General features: G+C 44.7%; 1 protein-coding gene across 1 annotated transcript in view; it reads right to left on the bottom strand.

The window, feature by feature from the left end:
* The window catches only part of CHD9 (chromodomain helicase DNA binding protein 9), a 388,013-nt gene that overhangs the window by 310,870 nt on the left and 57,354 nt on the right, over nucleotides 1-19,789 (bottom strand). Inside the window, exon 2 of the mRNA XM_082270937.1 lies at nucleotides 1,690-3,216. Within this exon, the coding sequence (XP_082127063.1) occupies nucleotides 1,690-3,099 (1,410 nt within the window). The 5' untranslated portion in view covers nucleotides 3,100-3,216. The remainder of the gene's footprint in view (nucleotides 1-1,689; nucleotides 3,217-19,789) is intronic.

Here is a 19,789-nt window from a genome sequence, read left to right on the forward strand (position 1 = left end):
ACTAGACTGAAAGTTGACAGTCTGCTATAATAGCCAATCGGAGGTAATTTTATTCTACAGTAGGTTTGAGAATGAAAGCCTTTGTCTGACTGGATACTATGGCAACTATTTTTACTCAGTATAAAGCTGGCTGCTTGTGACAACTCAGACAATTTGTTTTGCAGTTCATAGTGCCATAAAATGATCACACAATAACATAAATTTGACGTAACTGAAGTCACCAAAACAGAAAATAAGCAAAATAATTCTAGACATGATTATTTAGTGGATCATCCGTCAGCTAGTATGACGAAAATGATATGTCACATTGATTGTGCTCTTAACCAAACTGTCAAACTATCAAATGGCTGGTGTCATAACTGATCACATAGGCAGAATCATGGCAGTTAGAAATCAAACAGAGGCCAAGATGGCAGCTTCTTTGGCTGAAAATGCTAGGAGGGTTTACTTTCACTTCAAGTTGCAAAGGCAAAAATTTTTCCCCCCGTTGCAGCGTTGCAGTTGGTGGGGCCGCCACCTAATACAACCCAACCAAGTAAATTGGGCCAGACTGCAACCTGCAATGCACAGGGTTGTGGCACAGTGGTGCAGGCTTTTGAGGGTTTAACAGGAACTGAGAAGGTGACATATCAGGTAGAAGAGCCTGTCCCTTGCCAGGATCCTGTAAAAGGAGGACCTTTGCTCTTTGGAAGAAGCAGTGGTCTCTACAGAGGTCCAGCATACCCCCCCCCCCCCCCCACACACACACACACATTCCCGGCTAAGTCAGACCTGTAGCTCAGTAGTTAGCAAGGCCTATGCTTCCTGCTGATTGCAGAGCTCTAGCTCAGACTCAGCAGGGTGTTTGCCTGATCTCTATAGAGAGATTACTGCTTAGTGCATTAATAATTTAGTGACACTTTCTGCAGCTTTCTAGCTGAAAGTCTATACAGAGGTACAGGCAGAACGCTGGAGGATGTGTCTGCAGGAGCCTGACATTGCACCTCAATCCACTGATCACAGGTGCAAGGTTTGCATGCCCCTGTGGGAAAAAAATTATAAATACACATTATTTTCCTGCACAAACATGTGCATTTATTATTTTTTCCGGAAACGTGAACTTAGCCTTCAGGGTACATTCACACTGAACGCGGGTTTGAAATCGTGCAAGTTCAGCTGAACTCGATTTGAAACCCACATTTTAGCGCGAGTTCAGGGGCGATCTGAATGACATCTGTGAAGGTTCATACACCGATGTCTATTGAAATTGCACCAGAATTCACCAAAATGAGTGCAGGAACTACTTTTAGAAATCAGTATCACGCTGAAAAGTCTTTCTGGGACAGTGCCGTTGCCGGCAATAGGCTTTGATTTGGCATGCGATTTGACATGTCAAATTGCGCTGGTGTGAGGGGGGGGGGGGGGCTTGAGACCTGGCACACATTTTGTTTCCACGCACTTGGAATGTATTTAGTTTTTTTTCAACTGAAAGTTCATTTGGGCTTTAAAGCATTTCACATTTTTCTCTAGTTCTGAAACAGAAGTACAATTTTAACACCCCAGTGAAAATAATACAAATACATGTGATACAGTAATACTAAATCGATGCATCTATTTTTTTTCAGGCCATGCACCCTTTGGAATAATTCAGCAATAGCAGCTCTCATATTGGAACATGCAAACTGGTACAATGAGGAGGAAATATACTACCTTTCCTTGGGAAGTCACGTGTTGCCGATCAATCAGACTGAGATGATTAGATGCTGTGGAGTTCCAAGGATTATTCTGGCTTAGTCGTTGCGAGTTTAGAAGATCATTGTGGACACTCATGGGATGCGGTTCACTGTGGGCCATGTTGTCAGGGTGCTCTAGCACAGCTTGATGTGAATTTGAGCTCTCCTGGACATAGGCTGCATCATCAAAGTGCGGCAGTAAATCTTCTTGTAGCAAATCCTCTGGATCAAGCCCTGTGAATGGTTCTGTTTGTGCATTTACTTGCTGCAACAGGTTGTCTTCCAAAGGTGAAAAACCATTACTTTCCATATGATCATTAAAGTGACTCAACCGAACAGAAGAACCATCTTGGGATGGAAAGCTGATGGTCATTGGAGACATTTTTGTTCCATTGTAGTTACCCTGAGAATGTGAAGAATGCACCATATGGAAATCATTAGAATGCAATTGTTCACTAGGGTTGAGGACATGCTGACTAGGTTCCTGCTTGGTTCCTAATTCTGGAAATCCTGGGCTTTCAGTAAAATCAGACAAAGAATGAGTGCCATGATTAAGGTGGTTGTTCGAGAAAGGATAATGAGCTGAAAATGGCGGTGTAGCATTCACAGAACATGGTGCTGGAGAGTGGCTATCAAACGTACTCTCATGTTGTGTCCCAATAGGGTTGCTACAAAAGTGCAATGATGCCGCTGATTGAGAAAACTGTTCTAAAGGTAAAGAATCTTGTAAATTTGTATGATTAACCATTGGTGTTTGCTGAGCATTAGAAGTCCTATGTGGCAAAGAAACATTAATATCTATGAAGTTTTTTTGTTGGGTCAGGGTCTCCTGGCACGCACTGATACTGTGCCTATTGTGCTGTGGCTGCGGTGCCGAGACCCGCTGCTGTTCACTGGCCTGAAACAAGGCAAAATCATGGTGTGTTACATATCCTTTACTTTGCTGCATAGTCTGAGTGTGTCCATGTTGATGGAATGGGGAGCCATTTTGACTTGGAATACTTGTGGCAGTTTGGTGGCCCCACATGGGGCTTCCATCATCAGAAAATATACCATTCCCTTGACTTGGTGGATGTATTGGAGAGCAGCTGAACTGCGATCTTGGAGAAAGGACACTCTCAACTGGGCTACTGTAAGACTGGTTTACTGGATGTAACTTAATAGAATCAAACTGACTGAGTGTATCAAACTCACTAATTTTTTGGTGCGTTTGAGAATCCTGAACATGATTTAAAGAATCAACATGGAGCGGTTCAAACTCTGCTCCAAGGTTTAATTCATCAACCAAGGACACTGCGTCATGCTGAGCAAATGCATCATCAGATAGGCCCAATGTTTCATCAAATAGGTGTGTGTCATCAAAAAAATCCATCATCGGATCAGTCATATTGATAGGCTTAGATTCTAGAAGCACTTTATTGAAAATACTTTACTTCACGACCCAAGCCATGGTGGTGTGGTTCCTCCAAATGGGATATTAAACATGGTTACATAATGAAATATCCTAAAAAAAAAAAAAAAACAGAAGACATCAAAGATAAGTATGTACATGAATGGGAATTCAAATCTATGCAAACAATAAAAATCTCTAAAATTTATACTTGCCAACGTTTCTGATTTACAAAAATCTTTACATTAAAACTGAACTCCGGGCACAAACCAACTTTAATTCAAACATAGCCCCTAATGACCATAAAGGATATAGGTCCACTCTGAGCACCAAATGCCTATGGAAACTCCAATACTACCTTGTAGAAGTAGCAGAGACATCATTGCTGCGCTTCACAGTGTCTGTGCAGAGAGCAGAGATGTAGTTGGGACCCAGCAGGACATTTAGTGTAGGTTCACACTGAGCCTGGTTTGAAATCAGCTGAACTCGCACGATTTCAAACACTCATTTTCAGTCCGACTTCGGGGGCGATTTCACATCTGTGTTCATGCACACGAGGTCGCCAAAAGTAGTACAGAAACTACTTTTGGGAATCAGTGCGGCGCCGCAAAGTCAACGCCGCACCGATTCAGGCAGTGCCATTGCCGGCAATTGGTTGCGATTTGAAATGTCAAATCGGACCAATGTGAATGTGGGCTTAACTACAGTAGGCTGGCTGCAGAAAATACAGGAGAAGCAGATACAAGACCAGCCACCCTGTATTTTAAGTCAGTTAAAAAAAAACGCAACGCCCTGCTGAAATGCATTGAGAACGCAGCAAGAACGCATCAATAACGCACCAATGTTACTTTTTAAGTTACGCGACTTATTTAAAAAAAAACTATAAGCACATTAAAATCATGGCGTTTTCGGCACCTTTTTCTCTTATCGTCAAAATGCCGATAACACCACTTTTGGCCGCTATGTTTCGGCCACCAAAATTTCAGTGCATCTCTACTCCTGCACAAAGGCAAAGTAAAGAGCTTGTTTTAAGCTGGATCACTGAACATACTGTATATGGCAGAAATGCACAAGGGACACCAAGATTCAACAAACAATATACACGCCTCTAGCATTTTTCGCAATATTTGTTTTGCCAGAGTTCATCTTTAGCCCTGGTTCACACCAGTGCAATTCGTCATGCGGATTTAACAGTTCGGTGGCACCCCATTGCCAGCAATGTTACCGTTCAAATCGTTGCAACTCAAGTTGCAAAGACTTTGAAAAAGGTTCAGCGCTACTTTGAGATTTCATTGCGGTTTGCATAGGCTTCTGTTAAATGAAATCGCAAAAAACACAATAAAACCATAAAAAAATAAGGAGGTCCAAATTTGAACTGATCTGCGGCTTTGAAATCGCGCTGAAGTAGCAGGATTTCAAAGCCACACTGGTGGGAACCAGGTCTTCACTAAAGTATGGATAAGGCCATGAACCCTATGGGTGGGTGGGTGAGTGTGTCTTTATTGTAGAGCTAGGCTTCCTTTGATGACATGCATTTTTGAATTGTGTTGGTGCATTTCGTTTTTGAATTTTGCATTTGGAGTGGATAAAGTTAAAACGGAACTAAAGATGAAAGAAAAAAACAAAACTGCAAACAGGCAGGCTCTTTATTGCAAAAGAGACACTGAATGTCTCTTCTGCACTAAAATACACTAACCTGACTGTCTGCAACCCACTAGTATACGTTGGGTTGCGTATACAAGGCTTGGTTTACAAGGCTTGGTTTACATTTCAGCTTACTGACAGGATTACCGCATTTCTGCGCACACATGGGGTGACGCCATCCTACGCCGGTTAATCAAGACAGCTGAAAATCAGCACCTGAAGAAGCCAAGGAAAAGATGCTGGCACCAGTAATGGAGGGGGACCCTTGAAATGAAGAGGAACCTGGGAGGCAAGTATTTTTTTTTTTTTTTACTTTAGTTCCTCTTTACCAGTCATTTCTCAAAGCTTGTTAATAAAGATTGCCAATGCATCAAAACACGTTATATGTGTTCTCAAGGCCTGCCATTCACTTCTATGGGCCTAACAATGCCCTAAAAATGCCATCAACACACACACACATAGTATTAACAAGAGCACACTGATAAAACCTACGTACATACAGCTCAGGTTTGTATGTAGAAGTAGATTTAAAAGCAAATGCATAGTAGCTGGCTTCGTTGCTACAACGTTACATTTACAAACTTTGAGCTCTAATGCTGGCCATACACTAGCCAAAAAATCATTTGAAAATCTGTCATTTGGTCCGATCGTTCATTTTTCATCCAGTTAATGAGCACAAATAGAAAATCGTTTTAACTTTTCATAGCCGAAAAATCGAAGGAACAGTTTGGAAAATTCTGCCGAACGAACGATAAATTTAAAGGTTAATGTGTTTCTCGGCCGAACTGTTTACACTAGGCATATGTGACAAACTGAATGAAAAACGGATTAATTTATGTCCATTGAACGATTTATCGTTCGAAATTCGGTCATTACATGATGGCACGATTGTCTGCTCTCACGGCCGATTTTTCGTTTTCATCTAAAATGAATTTAAACGATTTTTCGGCTAGTGTATGGCCAGCTTAAGCCCTGGTTCACACCAGTGCAGCTTTGAAATTGTGCTACTTTAGCTACTCTTGACAATACCCCACAGATTCTCTATGGGGTTTAGGTCAGGTGAGTTTGCTGGCCAATCAAGCACAGGGACACCATGATCATTAACCACTTTACCACCGGAGGATTTTGCTGTCTTACGTCCAGGCCACTTTTTGCGATTCGGCGCTGTGCGACTTTAACTGACAATTGCGCGGTCGTGCGACGCCGTACCCAAACAAAATTTATGTCCTTTTTTTCCCACAAACAGAGCTTTCTTTTGGTGGTATTTGATCACCTGTGCGATTTTTACTTTTTGCGCTATAAACAAAAAAAGAGCGTTTATTTTGAAAAAATAACAATATTTTTAACATTTTTTTATAAGAAATTCCCCCCAAAAAATGTAAAAATCTAAATTTTTAAAATTTTTGCCCAATTTGTTTTCTGCTATATATGTTTGGTAAAAAAAAAAATCACAATAAGCGTATCTTGATTGGTTTGCGCAAAAGTTGCGTTTACTAACTAAGGGAAAGATTTCTGTCATTTTTGGTGTTTTTTTTTTAACGCGTAATGGCGGCGATCTGCGATTTTTATTGCGGGACTGCGACATTGCGACGGACAGATCGGACCCCTGACTGACATTTTTTACACTTTTGGGGGTACCAGTGACATTTCTACAGTAATCAATGCTATAAATATGCACTGTTACTGTAATAATGACACTGGCAGGGAAGGGGTTAACTTTATTGGAGAGGGAGGGGTTAATGTATGCCTGGTGCTTACTAACGTGTGTGGGGGGAAGTGACTAAGTGACACAAGGACAGATCGCATGTTCAGCTATGCTGAACACTGCAATCTGTCACTCCTTGTCACTTAGGAGATCCGCCCGCTCTGTTTACACAAGCGGGCAGATCTCCAAACTCGATTCCCCGACGATCGGGGAAGAGCAGCGGCGATCGCCGCCGCTCCTCCCCTGGCCCGACTCCCGCTGTGACTGAAAACAGCGGGAGCGCGCCTCCGGCGGCGCGCGAGCGCCGCCTACAAGGGGAGGAGTCCATCGACGTAGGTCTACGTCGCTGGACGGAATCGAGCCACTTTGCCGCAGTACAGTCCCAGTGACTGGTCGGCAAGTGGTTAAACCAGGTATTGGTACTTTTGGCAGTGTGGGCAGGTTTCAAGTACTGCCGGAAAATAAAATCAGCATCTCCATAAAGCTGGTCAGCAGAGGGAAGCATTAGGTGCTCTATAATTTCCTGGCAGAGGGTTGCGCTGACTTTTGGACTTGATAAAACACAGTGGACCAACGCCAGCAAATGACATTTCTCCCCAAATCCTCACTTACTGTGGAAAAGTTTGCATTTCATTTGGAAATCAAGGTCCCAGAGTCTGGAGAAAGAGTGGAGAGGCACAGTCTAAAAGAACAATGACACTAAAAATAGGTATCGGTAGTTGTACTTGGTCTTAACCACTTGCCGACTGCCTAACGCCGATCTACGTCGGCAGTCAGCCCCTCACAGGCAAAGTGACGTAGGGCTACGTCACTAGCTTGTGAGGGTCTAGGGAGCGAGCGCGCGCCCCCGGAGGCGCGCTCCCGCTCCCGCGTGGTCACGGACCCCCCCGCGCGTGTGACCGGCGGACCCGATGTCCGCCGGTCACTCGGCGATCGGCGGGGGAGAGGGAGAATGTCAGGCAGCTTGTGTAAACAAGCCACCTGTCATTCTCCTTGCTGTTAGGATACTGATCACTCGGATCTAGTATGTAGATCCGTTGATCAGTGTCCATACAGCTCAAGCCCCAGCCAATCACAGTAGAAAGCACGCCCCTAGGGATACACACAGCCCCTCCCTCCCAAATAAAGTTAACCCCTTCACTACCAGTGTATTTTTACAGTAACAGTGCATATATATAGCACTGATTACTGTAGAAATGTCACTGGTAACCCCAAAAGTGTCAAAAATGTCAGTCAAGGGTCCGATCTGTCCGCCCCAATGTCGCAGTACCGCAAAAAAATCGCAGATCGCCGCCATTACACGTTAAAAAAAAAAAACAACAAAAATGACAGAAATCTTTCCCTTTGTTAGTAAACGCGATAACTTTTGCGCAAACCAATCAAAATACGCTTTTTGCGATTTTTTTTACCAAACATAGGTAGCATAAAACAAATTGGCCGAAAAAGTAAAAAAATTTTGATTTTTAAATTTTTTTTTTGGGGAATTTCATATAAAAAAATGGGAAAAATATTATTATTTTTGCAAAATTGATGATATATACACATATTATTCTTTGCTGAAAACTACAAAACAGAATTGAACAACCTAACTACATTAAAGCAGACATGCAAAATTGTAGGAAACAAAAATATCCCACACACATAATAAAAGCTCAAATATCCATTTTGGGATATTTGTCACCCACAGACCACCCCCTAACCCCTATCTGATCGATGGATTAAAAATACACACACAACCCTATCTAAATACACTTTTTTACTTACCCTAATGTGATTGTAAAGTCTTCTTTTTTAAAAAAAAAAATAACAAACATGCTATACTTACCTGCTTTGTGAAGTAGTTTTGCACAGAGTGGCCCAGATCCTCCTCTTCTCGGATCCCTCTTCGGCGCTCCTGTCTCTCCCTCCTGTTGAGTGCCCCCACCAGTAAGCAGCTTGCTATGAGGGCACCCAAGCCAAACCACAGCTCCCTGTGTCCATTCAGACACGGAGCAGCGATCCGTCCCCGCTCCCTCTCTCTCCTGATTTCTCCCGCCATTACACGTTAAAAAAAAAAACAACAAAAATGACAGAAATCTTTCCCTTTGTTAGTAAACGCGATAACTTTTGCGCAAACCAATCAAAATACGCTTTTTGCGATTTTTTTTACCAAACATAGGTAGCATAAAACAAATTGGCCAAAAAAGTAAAAAAATTTTGATTTTTAAATTTTTTTTTTGGGGAATTTCATATAAAAAAATGGGAAAAATATTATTATTTTTGCAAAATTGACGCTCTTTTTTTGTTTATAGCGCGTGATCAAAAAATCGCACAGGTGATCAAATACCACCAAAAGAAAGCTCTGTTTGTGGGAAAAAAAGGACGCCAAATTCGTTTAGGTACAGCGTCGCACGACCGCGCAATTGTCCGTTAAAGTCACGCAGTGCCGAATCGCAAAATACCCCCTGGTCGGAATGGGGGTAAAATCTTCCGGGGCTTAAGTGGTTAAAAAAACTGGTATCGGTGCATCCCTAAATGAGACTATTCAATCAGATTGAGTGTGTATGGCCCTTAGCTTTTACAGGCTGTTCTGAAGTACAAGGATGTATAGAGGAGGTTACTGCCTGCTGAAAAACAATCCTTAACTGAGGAACACACAAGTTCTGTAGGAGTTCCCTATATGTATAGGCCAGCAGCAGCACTTAAAAAAAGAAAAATACATACTGTGTTGCCTTATGGTATTCACAGAGGAAAGGAAGCTGGATGAGAGGGAATACTGTGAGGGCTCGTTCACACCATACGTGCATGAAAAGTGATGGGAAAACCACATAGATTTCACTTGCAGATACATCAGTTTCTATCAGTTTTCATGCACATCAATTATGTGCCCTGTTCACACCAACGTTGATTTCATGTCAGTTTTTTTTTTTCTGTGCAGAAAACTGCATACACGTTGCATATTCCTGTGCACAAAAATCCAAATGTTGTGGTGTGGACAGGGCACATAAAGAACCATTGTTTTCTTTGGGCCCTTGCAAAAATGTGCAGAAAAACTGACATGTCTGCACCATGATGTGAACAATCCCTGAAAGTAAGGAGCCTGTTCCCACCAATGCATTATGGTACAAGTGCTTAACCGCTTGCCGACCGCCGCATGACTATTTACTGCGGCGGTCAGCCCCTCACAGGCAAAGCGACGTAGTACTACATCGCTAGCCTGTGAGGGCCTAGGGAGCGAGCGCGCGCTCCCGCGTGGTCACGGACCCCCCTGCGCGTGTGACCGGCGGACTTGGCGATCGTCGGTGCAGAGGGAGAAAGGCAGGCGGCTGATGTAAACAAGCCGCCTGTCATTCTCCCCTGTGTAGGAATGGTGATCATACGGTTCTACTATGTAGGACCGTTGATCACTGTTCCTACACCTCAAGCCACAGCCAATCACAGTTAGAATCACGCCCCTAGGGACACACATAACCCCTCCCTCTCAGGGCAGAGTTAACCCCTTCACTGCCAGTGTAATTTTACAGTAACAGTGCATATGTATAGCACTGATTACTGTAGAAATGTCACTGGTAACCCCAAAAGTGTCAAAAATGTCAGTCAAGGGTCCGATCTGTCCGCCGCAATGTCGCAAAAAAAAAAAAAAAAAAAAAAAAAAAAATCGCAGATCGCCGCCATTGCGCGTAAAAAAAAACAACAAAAATGACAAAAATCTTTCCCTTTGTTAGTAAACGCGATAACGTTTGCGCAAACCAATCAAAATACGCTTTTTGCGATTTTTTTTACCAAACATATGTAGCATAAAACAAATTGGCCAAAAATGTTAAATTTTGATTTTTACATTTTTTTGGGGAATTTCATATAAAAAAAATGTGAAAAATATTGTTATTTTTGCAAAATTGACGCTCTTTTTTTGTTAATAGCGCATGATCAAAAAATCGCACAGGTGATCAAATACCACCAAAAGAAAGCTCTGTTTGTGGGAAAAAAAGGACGTCAAATTCGTTTAGGTACAGCGTTGCACGACCGCGCAATTGTCCGTTAAAGTCACGCAGTGCCGAATCGCAAAATAGGCCCTGGTCAGGAAGGGGGTAAAATCTTCCGGGGCTTCAGTGGTTAAAGTGCAGTATTGGGGGTTTAACATGCCTCAAGCAGACCATGACATTTGAAATAGACTGCCAAAGCTCTGCAATGCACCGGTCAAGGACATGCAATTTTTAAGCTGGTCAAACATGGTTTTAAATTTGGATGGTTCAGCAGCAACCAACCAAATTTTGATCCATGTATGGCCAAGGCTGGTTGTACAGAAATCAATCTACCGGTTGACTTCCTTACAACCAGCCTGTTGGAAAATTTCAACACAGTCAGAACTGTTGGCAGCGCGGATTAGTGTATTCTGACAGCAGGGAAGTCTCCCCACTGTCAGAATATAATAGCACAGCAGGAGTGACTCCCGTATTCACCTTAAATGTGTGGATGATAGGGACCTTTTCTTTTGTTCCACCCGCTGGTTGAAAAAAAAAAAAAAAAAGACAAAACGTACACATACACACACATATACATGTATATATATATATATATATATATATATATATATATATATATATATATATATATATACATACACACATACAAAGTCAGAACTTCTGACTTTACAGACCTGTATAGTATAGCAACTCAAAGTCAGACAGCCAGGTAACCAGTATTTTCAGAAGGTGGTCAGCAATGGCAGCCTCCTTGTTTTTCTCATGACAAGTTTCATTTAACCGTGGTAGTTTTATCACATTAGCTAATGTGGTCCAACATACTAATACATATTAAAACTGAATAAGAAAACAGGAAGTGTTTATGGTTTCTTGATGCTACATATGTTTTTGTGAACTCTTTTTAGAGCTGTTATCTTGCCAAGTCTGGCTAGCAGTTGGTGTATGAAGATGAAGCATGGCTAAGGCTGATAAATAAAAAAAATGATATATACACATATTATTCTTTGCTGAAAACTACAAAACAGAATTGAACAACCTAACTACATTAAAGCAGACATGCAAAATTGTAGGAAACAAAAATATCCCACACACATAATAAAAGCTCAAATATCCATTTTGGGATATTTGTCACCCACAGACCACCCCCTAACCCCTATCTGATCGATGGATTAAAAATACACACACAACCCTATCTAAATACACTTTTTTACTTACCCTAATGTGATTGTAAAGTCTTCTTTTTTAAAAAAAAAAATAACAAACATGCTATACTTACCTGCTTTGTGAAGTAGTTTTGCACAGAGTGGCCCAGATCCTCCTCTTCTCGGATCCCTCTTCGGCGCTCCTGTCTCTCCCTCCTGTTGAGTGCCCCCACCAGTAAGCAGCTTGCTATGAGGGCACCCAAGCCAAACCACAGCTCCCTGTGTCCATTCAGACACGGAGCAGCGATCCGTCCCCGCTCCCTCTCTCTCCTGATTGGCTGACAGCAGCAGGAGCCAATCGCTCCGCGCTGCTGTCTTACCCAATGAGGAGGGGAGTCCAGGGCTGCTGAGACACTCCTGCAACATCGCTGGATAAACATGGGCTCATGTATTAGGGGGGCTGCTGCACACAGGTCTTTTTTCATCTTAATGCATTGAATGCATCAAGATAAAAAAAAAACTTCTGCCTTTACAGCTCCTTTAAGCTGGCTATAGATGGTTTGAATCTGGGCCGGTTCAGCAGGGAACCGGCTGAAATTCAAACCATTAACAGGCAGGCTGATTGTACCCTAATCCATCCAATCGATCAACTTGGGTACAACCAGCATGTTGACTCCAAGCCCCTCCATTATGAGAACACAATAGCTCTACAGGAGGAATTCCTCCATTACCACTAACTAATGATGGGGGAATCCAGCGATTTTCTTTCCTGCAATCCGTGGTTGCAGGAAAGAAAATCACATCTTTGGCTTGCCTAAGCTGTGGTCATGTGCCACCATAGTCCACAGTCTTCTCTTCTGTTTACTTCCTGCTTGGGTACTTCTTCAGGTGTCCAGTATTTGCATGGCGCGCACACTTAAATTGATGTCCAGCGGCGGGGGTTATCTCAGGATCCTAAAAAGGGTGATGTCTTCACAAGGGGATGTAGAGGAGTGACGATCATTTGTACTGCTGAATTTGCGGTTCTCCATACCCAGCTGGGGTGAGGGACCTGGAGGGGGGTTCAGGTGAGTAGATGTGGTTCCAAAAGGTAAAAGGAAAAAATAATGGCTAATAGAATGGGTTAGAGGGAGGTATGAAAAAAATTTGATTTATGACATACCGTAAAATACATTTCTCGAAAGTTCATTGACGGACACAGTTCCTGATCTCCTTGACCATTGGTTTATACTGCCCCCTACAGAAGTCGGACACTAGGCAGAAAAAAAGCTTGACTACACCTATGGGCAGTCCCAGGGGGGTATACTCCCTCTCTCAGCTATAGGCACTCAGTTTTGTTACAAGCAGTGTCAGAAGAAATACAACTCCACAGAGGGGTGGGTGCTGTGTCCCTCAATGAAAATCAGAGAAATGGATTTTACATTAAGACAAAAATCCCATTTTCTCTATCGTTCATTGACGGGCCTGATCTTCTTAACCATTAGGCCGCCCCAAAGCAGTTTTAAAAATGAGGGGTGGGAACAGCAAGAAAAAAAAATTCCCCAAGGCTAAACCATAGCCAACCAGGTAACATGGAGCTCATCCAAGAACAACTGGAGCTCACCTGAAAACAATACACCCTCAAGGAGGACCAGGTCCTCAAACATCACCCTACAAAACCTTGCGGCCAAAGGAAGCATCCGCAGATGCCAACACATCCACTTTATAAAATTTTGTAAAGGTGTGCACAGATGACCAGGTAGCTGCCTAGCAAACCTGTATCACTTATGCCTGATGACGGAAGGCCCAGGAGGCAATAAGTGCCCTAGTAGAGTGCACCATAACAGGGAAAGGAGGAACCTGACCCTTAACTGAATAGGCTTGATCACCGTCTGTCTGATCCATCTGGAAATGGTCGCAGCAGAAGCAGACAATCCCTTCCGAGGTCCGTCCGTGAGCACAAATAGTAAGAGTCTGACTTCCTAAAAGACTTCGTAGCTGCCAGGTACACCCTAATTGCTCAAACCATATCCAAGGAATGCAAGGCAACTTCCTTAGGATGTTTTGGCCCAGGACACAGGGAAGGCAACACAATGTCTTAATTCAAATGAAAAATCAGAGACAACCTTTGGAAGGAATGACGGACAGGGGCAAAGAACCACCTTATCTCTGTGAATCACCAACTAAGGTGAACAACAAGACAACGCCACCAGCTCCAACATATGTGATTGCCACCAAAAAGGCCACCATCCTTTAACGCAGGGTTCGACAATCCCCGGGCGCCAGGTCGCATTTGCGACTAGAATTAGCGACCTGGCGCCTGGGGTGCACTGCAGGAGATGTCCTCCAGTCGCTTTGCGCCCCCCCCCCCTCGAGCGCTCCAACTCCGCATCATCTGACAATTGAGGCCCCGACTTTTGGGCCTTCTCCACTGAGATGCTGCCAATGGGAAACTGGCGGCCTCTTGTGGTGGCCGGGAGTATTACAACAAGCAGTAATTAGGAATGCAAGGGATTTCCACTGCTTGTTTTCAATGCTCGCCCTTCTCCTTCCCAAGAGGTGGAGAGACGGAAGTTTTTGCAGTCTTCATCTGGCGCCCTTTGCTTAAAGGTAAGTGTGCAGGGAGTGTGGTTATTATGTTATTATTTGATTTTATTTTTATTTTTAAATCCCATTTTACACTGCTCTCTCCTGGAAGTTCAAGGATAATGTGTTCTACATAGTTATGCACTTCTGCAAAAGAGTATAAGGGCTCTTTCAGATGGCCGCTCCGCTGTTTTTGTCCGCTGCGGGACTTTTTTTTTTTTTTTCATGGAGCGGATGACATTTGTGTCATCCGCTCCGTATGTCCGCATATCATCCCATCCGTTTGCGGATGATATGCGGACATAATGTAAGTCTATGGGCATTGAGGATGTCAGCGGATGACATCTGATTTTCCTTCCTTTCCGTTTTTTGAACGGAGGAAAAATAGGGTTCTGTTCCGTTCCAAAAAACGGAACAGAACTGAAAGGAAGAAAATTGGATGTCAGAGGATGGTATTCCGCTGACATCCGCAATGCCATAGACTTACATTATGTCCGCAAATCATCCGCAAAAAAATAGGATGATTTGCGGACATACGGAGCGGCCGCGTGAAAGAGCCCTAAGGGCTCTTTCACACGGGCGGTCTGATCAGATCCTCCTGTCAGTTTTTTAGGCGGATCTGATCGGATGCCCCATTCAGCCCTATGGAGCAGCGGATGTCAGCGGAGACATGTCCGCTGACACAGCTGTCATCCGCATCTGATCCTGTCCGTGAAATCCGGACGGATGGAAACCCTATTTTCCATCCGTCCTGGGGATCTGATCAGATGGGATCGGATGAGAGCGGACAGGCGGTACGCTCTCATCCGATTCCCCATAGAGAGCAGCGGGGCTCTGACACCTCCCTCTCCGCAAATAATGAAAATAGTGCGGAGACGGAGCTGTCATCCACCGGCTCAGCGGGGATCGGCGGATCGATCCCCGCTGAGCAGAGCACGGTCCGCAACGGAATGCGGACAGTGTGAAAGGGGCCTTACTTTAAAAATTGCATTTCCTTGCAATGTGTTGCTCTTTTGTTTTGCATTAAAATCCCTTATTCACAATAAGAATCTTTTATGGAAAAAAATAAAATAAATTATTATTTTTCATCATCTCCCTGCCATGCCACACAGCCGATGGCCCCTTTCACACTGGCTTTCTGATCAGGTCCACCTGTCAGTTTTTCAGGCGGACCTGATCGGACCCTTCAGTCTCTATGGAGTGGCAAGCCGCCGCCATCCGATCCTGTCCGCCAAAAACAGACGGATGGTGGTTCTATTTACCATCCGTCCAGTGAATCGGATTGGATGGCATCGGATGGAAACAGATGATCCGTTTCCATCCGATTGCCCCATAGAGGAGAAGGGGCTGCGTCTGCATAACAGAGCGGACAGGACCTGTCATCCGCCTGCTCAGCGGGGATCAGCAGAGAGATCCCCACTGAGCATGTGGATTCTGCTTAGCGTAGGCGCCCGTGTGAAAGGGGCCTAAGGTGGCATATGTTACTCTTGGTCACTGGATCTCTTATCGCCCCACCTTGCTGCACTGTTTAAATTTAAGATCGGTTATTTTCGTCATTGAAAATAAAGCTTTGTTGTTTAGCTGGCTCCTAGATTCCAAACAAATTTGTCAAGCCCTGCTTTAACGTAAGCAAGGGAGCCTCTTTAAGGATTGTCAAAAGGAGGTTTCTGGAGGACTAAAAGCACCAAATTGAGGTCCCAAGGCAGCAATGGAGACCGCAATAGAGGATCCGAGTGTCGAACCCCCTGGATAAAAGTACGCACCAAGTGTGGCCAACGGTCGTTGAAATTAGACTGCTAAGGCCGACACCTGGCCGTTAAAAGTACTCAAGGCCAGGCGCTGCTCAACCCCCCGTTTGAGGAAGGTCAAGAACCGAGACACTGAAATGAAGCGAGGATGAACCCAGAGAGACTCACACCACGCAATGTACAACTTCCATGTATGATGGTAGTACTTCCTAGAGGTAGATTTTCTAGCTTTTAACATTGTAGAAATCACTGAATCAGACAAACCTCTATCTTTCAGCACCTGGCTTTCAACAGTCAAGCCGTTCAAGCCAGCGACCGTAAAGCAGGATAGAAGATTGGTCCTTGGGACAGCAGATCTTCCCTGAGAGGAAGTCTCCAAGGAACATCGGCGGCCAACTCAAATGACCGGGATCCCTTCTGCCTCGATCCTGCGCAGAAGTCTTGGCAGAATCTTGAGAGGGAGAAAGGCGTAAATCAGATAATACTGACCCCACAGAGCAACCAGTGCATCTGTGGTGTCCACCAGAGGGTCCTGAGACCGTGCCACGAACCTCTGCACCTTCCTGCTGAGACCAGAGGCCAACCGATCCACCTTGGGAATACCCCATCAGAGGCACAACTGATGCAACCCCTCCGGATGAAGTGACCATTCCCCCTGGTCCAAAGCCTGTCGACTGAGGTAATCCACCTGCCAATTTACCACCGCCGAATGTGTACAGCAAAGATGGCTGGAACAAAACATTCTGCCCACCTTAAAATCCCAGCCACTTCCTGAGCTGCCAGGACACTTCTTGTGCCCCCTTGCTGATTGATATAGGCCACAGCCGTGGCATTGTCCGATTGAATTTGCACCGGACACCCCTGAAGACGATCCGTCCAATGGTCCATACAAAGTTTGATCACTCAGAGGTCCAGTACATTGATCGGCAGTCTGGACTCTTCCATTGTCCAGACTCCCTGAGGAGAAACTTTTCCGAGGACGCCTCCCCACCCGGACAGGCTGGCATCCATGGTGCCCACCGTCCAGTACAGGGGGAGAAAGTATTTGCCCTGGCAAAGTGACGGGGAATGAAGCCACCAGATCAGGGACCTTCTCGTACCCTGGCTCAGCCGGATCAGATTGTCTATAGGCTGTGGATTCTTGTCCTATTTGACCAGAATTTCTCTTTGCAGAGTTTTCGCGTGGAACTGTTCAAACGGAACCGCCTCAAAAGGCAGACACCATCAGGCCCAGCGGCCTCATGCAAGGCTGAAGGTATGACCGTCTGCTGGACAACAGAAGTTGAATTGCTTCCTGCAGTTTCTGGAGTTTTTCCGGAGGAAGGAACACTCTGGCTAAGGCCGAGTCCAAAGTCAGACCCAGATAGTCCAGATTTGTGGACAAAACCAGAGCAGACTTCTGAAGGTTCAGAATTCAACCAAACTCCCTCAGAGTTCACAGAGTAATCTCCAAGTAGTCCACCACAGCAGTCGGAGACTCTACTCATAGCAGAAGATTATCCAGGTACCCCAGTACCACAATCCCATACTGACGCAACAATGCCAGCACCAGGGTCATTACTTCTATGAAGACCCGAGGAGCGGAGGCAAGACCAAAGGGTAATGCCACAAAATGATCCTCTCTAACGGCAAAGGGGGGAAGCGCTGGTGACCAACACATATTGGAATGTGAAGGTAAGCATCCTTGATGTCGATAGAAGCAAGAAGATCCCCCTGATGCAGGGATGCCACTACCGTGCAAATGGACTCCAATCGGAACTTCTGCACCCGCACGAAGCAGTTTAGCGCCTTGGGGTCCAGAATTGGACACACCTTGCCCTCCTTCCTGGGGACTGTAAACAGGTTTGAATAAAACCCCTGAAAATGTTCCGAAGTCAGAACAAGGACAATCACCTCTTGGCTTAGCAAGTCTTGCACTGCCCCAAAGAGACCCGTAAAGGGTCTGGGGAAAGGCGCAAGTTACATAGTTACATAGTAGGTGAGGTGAAATAGACAATAGTCCATCCAGTTCAACCTGTGTAGGTGTGTGTGGCTATAATCATCTCACATAGCCCTCACAAGTTGATGGAAAAAAAACCTTTCCGGATGGTAAGAACGAAACTCGATGTTGTAGCCAGACCGTATGACTTTGCGGAGCCACTTGACCTGTACCAGTGAGGTCCACAAACCAGCAAAGAAGTCTCCCATGCCACATACGGGTGAGGGCACCCCTTCATGCTGAGGGAGCCTTATCTGTAGAAGCATGCCCTTGGCTTGCGAGACCAGGTTCGTTCGGATCCACCAGAGGAGGCCCTGAAGGGTTATGATCCCTTGACTTGAGACCCTGAGGGACGTAAAAACTTCTTATGAGCCGAGAAGGATGGACCACGTCTAAAAACGGGGCTCCTTGCCCTTACTTGCCTGCGGAAGAAAAGACTGGATTTTTGTAAGAACTTATAAAAAAAATCCTTTTCTCTGAAGTCCATTGACAGAAGCAGCTCTTATGCTTCTTCACTATTGGGTTATGCGCCATCTACAGGAGTAGACTGGGCAGTGAAAAGTTTTCATTCGACACGCCTATAGGGGCTGTCCCTCACGACATAACCCCAGACACACTGTGCTCTCATATCATTTTCATAGCAAGCAGTGAAAAGAAGACACAACCATCCCCAAATTAGAGGGGCGGATGCTGCGTCTGTCAATGGACTTCACAGAAAAGGATTTTACGGTAAGTTCTTACAAAAATCCAGTTTTCTCTATCGTCCATTGACAGACGCAGCTCTTATGCTTCTTCACTATTGGGACGTAGCAAAGCAGTATAGGCATGAGGGGTGGGAAGAACGCAACCAAAACTGTTAACGTATGTTAACGTAGCCAACTGGGTAACAAAAAGCTCAACCCGTACCAACAGGTGCTTACCCCCAAAGCACAAATTCAACCCCATAAAGAGAAAAAAAAACAAGTCTCTTTTAAACAGTAGCCTGCAAAACCTTGCAGCCAAAAGGGAGGCATCCGAGGATGCCATTAAATCAACTTTACAGAATTTTGTAAAAGTATGTACAGACGACCAAGTCGCCGCTTTTTACACTTGAGTAACAGATGCCTGATGGTGAAAAGCCCAAGAAGCACTCAGCGCTCTAGTAGAATGCGCCTTCACAGGGAAAGGAGGAACCTGACCCTTAAATGAATAGGCCTGAACAATTGTCTGCCTGATCCATTTGGACATGGTCCCAGCAGACCCAAGCGAACCCTTACGAGATCTCTCAGTAAGGACAAACAGAGACTCAGATGTCCTAAAAGGCTCTGTGGCCGACGGGTAAACCCTGATCGCCCAAACCAAGGCAAATTCCTTGGGATGCTTAGGCTTAGGACAGAGTGAAGGTAAAACAATATCTTTGTTGAGGTGGAAAGCAGACACACCCTTAGGAAGGAAACATGGATTAGGTCGGAGAACAACCTTATCTATATGAACGACTAAAAAAGGCGGACAGGAAAGTGTCGCCAACTGAGACACTCTGCGGGCAGAAGTTATAGCCACCAGAAAGGCGACCTTCTGAGACAACAAAGGCAGAGATACGTCCCTAATATTTTCAAAAGGAGGCTGTTGAAGAACAGACAAAACCAAATTCATGTGCAATGTATATGTAAAGCACTGCGTAAATTGACAGCGCTATACAAGTACCTGAAATAAATTCAGATCCCACGGAGGCAAAGCGGATCTTCTTGAAGGAGCCAGATGACACACCCCTTGAATAAAAGGTGCGGATCAAGGAATTAGTCGCCAACGGGCGTTGGAAGTAAATGGCTTTAGGCCGACACTTGTCCTTTAATCGTGCCTAAGAGCTACCAGAATCACCTTCACCGTTTCCACCGCCAAACTGCGGATGAGCCTTGACAATAGCTGTATCAGAGGAAAGGCACAAATTAGCCGATATTGGCTCC

This window comes from Pelophylax lessonae, assembly GCF_965119305.1.
Source record: "Pelophylax lessonae genome assembly, chromosome: 10".
NCBI classification, from domain to species: Eukaryota; Metazoa; Chordata; class Amphibia; order Anura; family Ranidae; genus Pelophylax; species Pelophylax lessonae.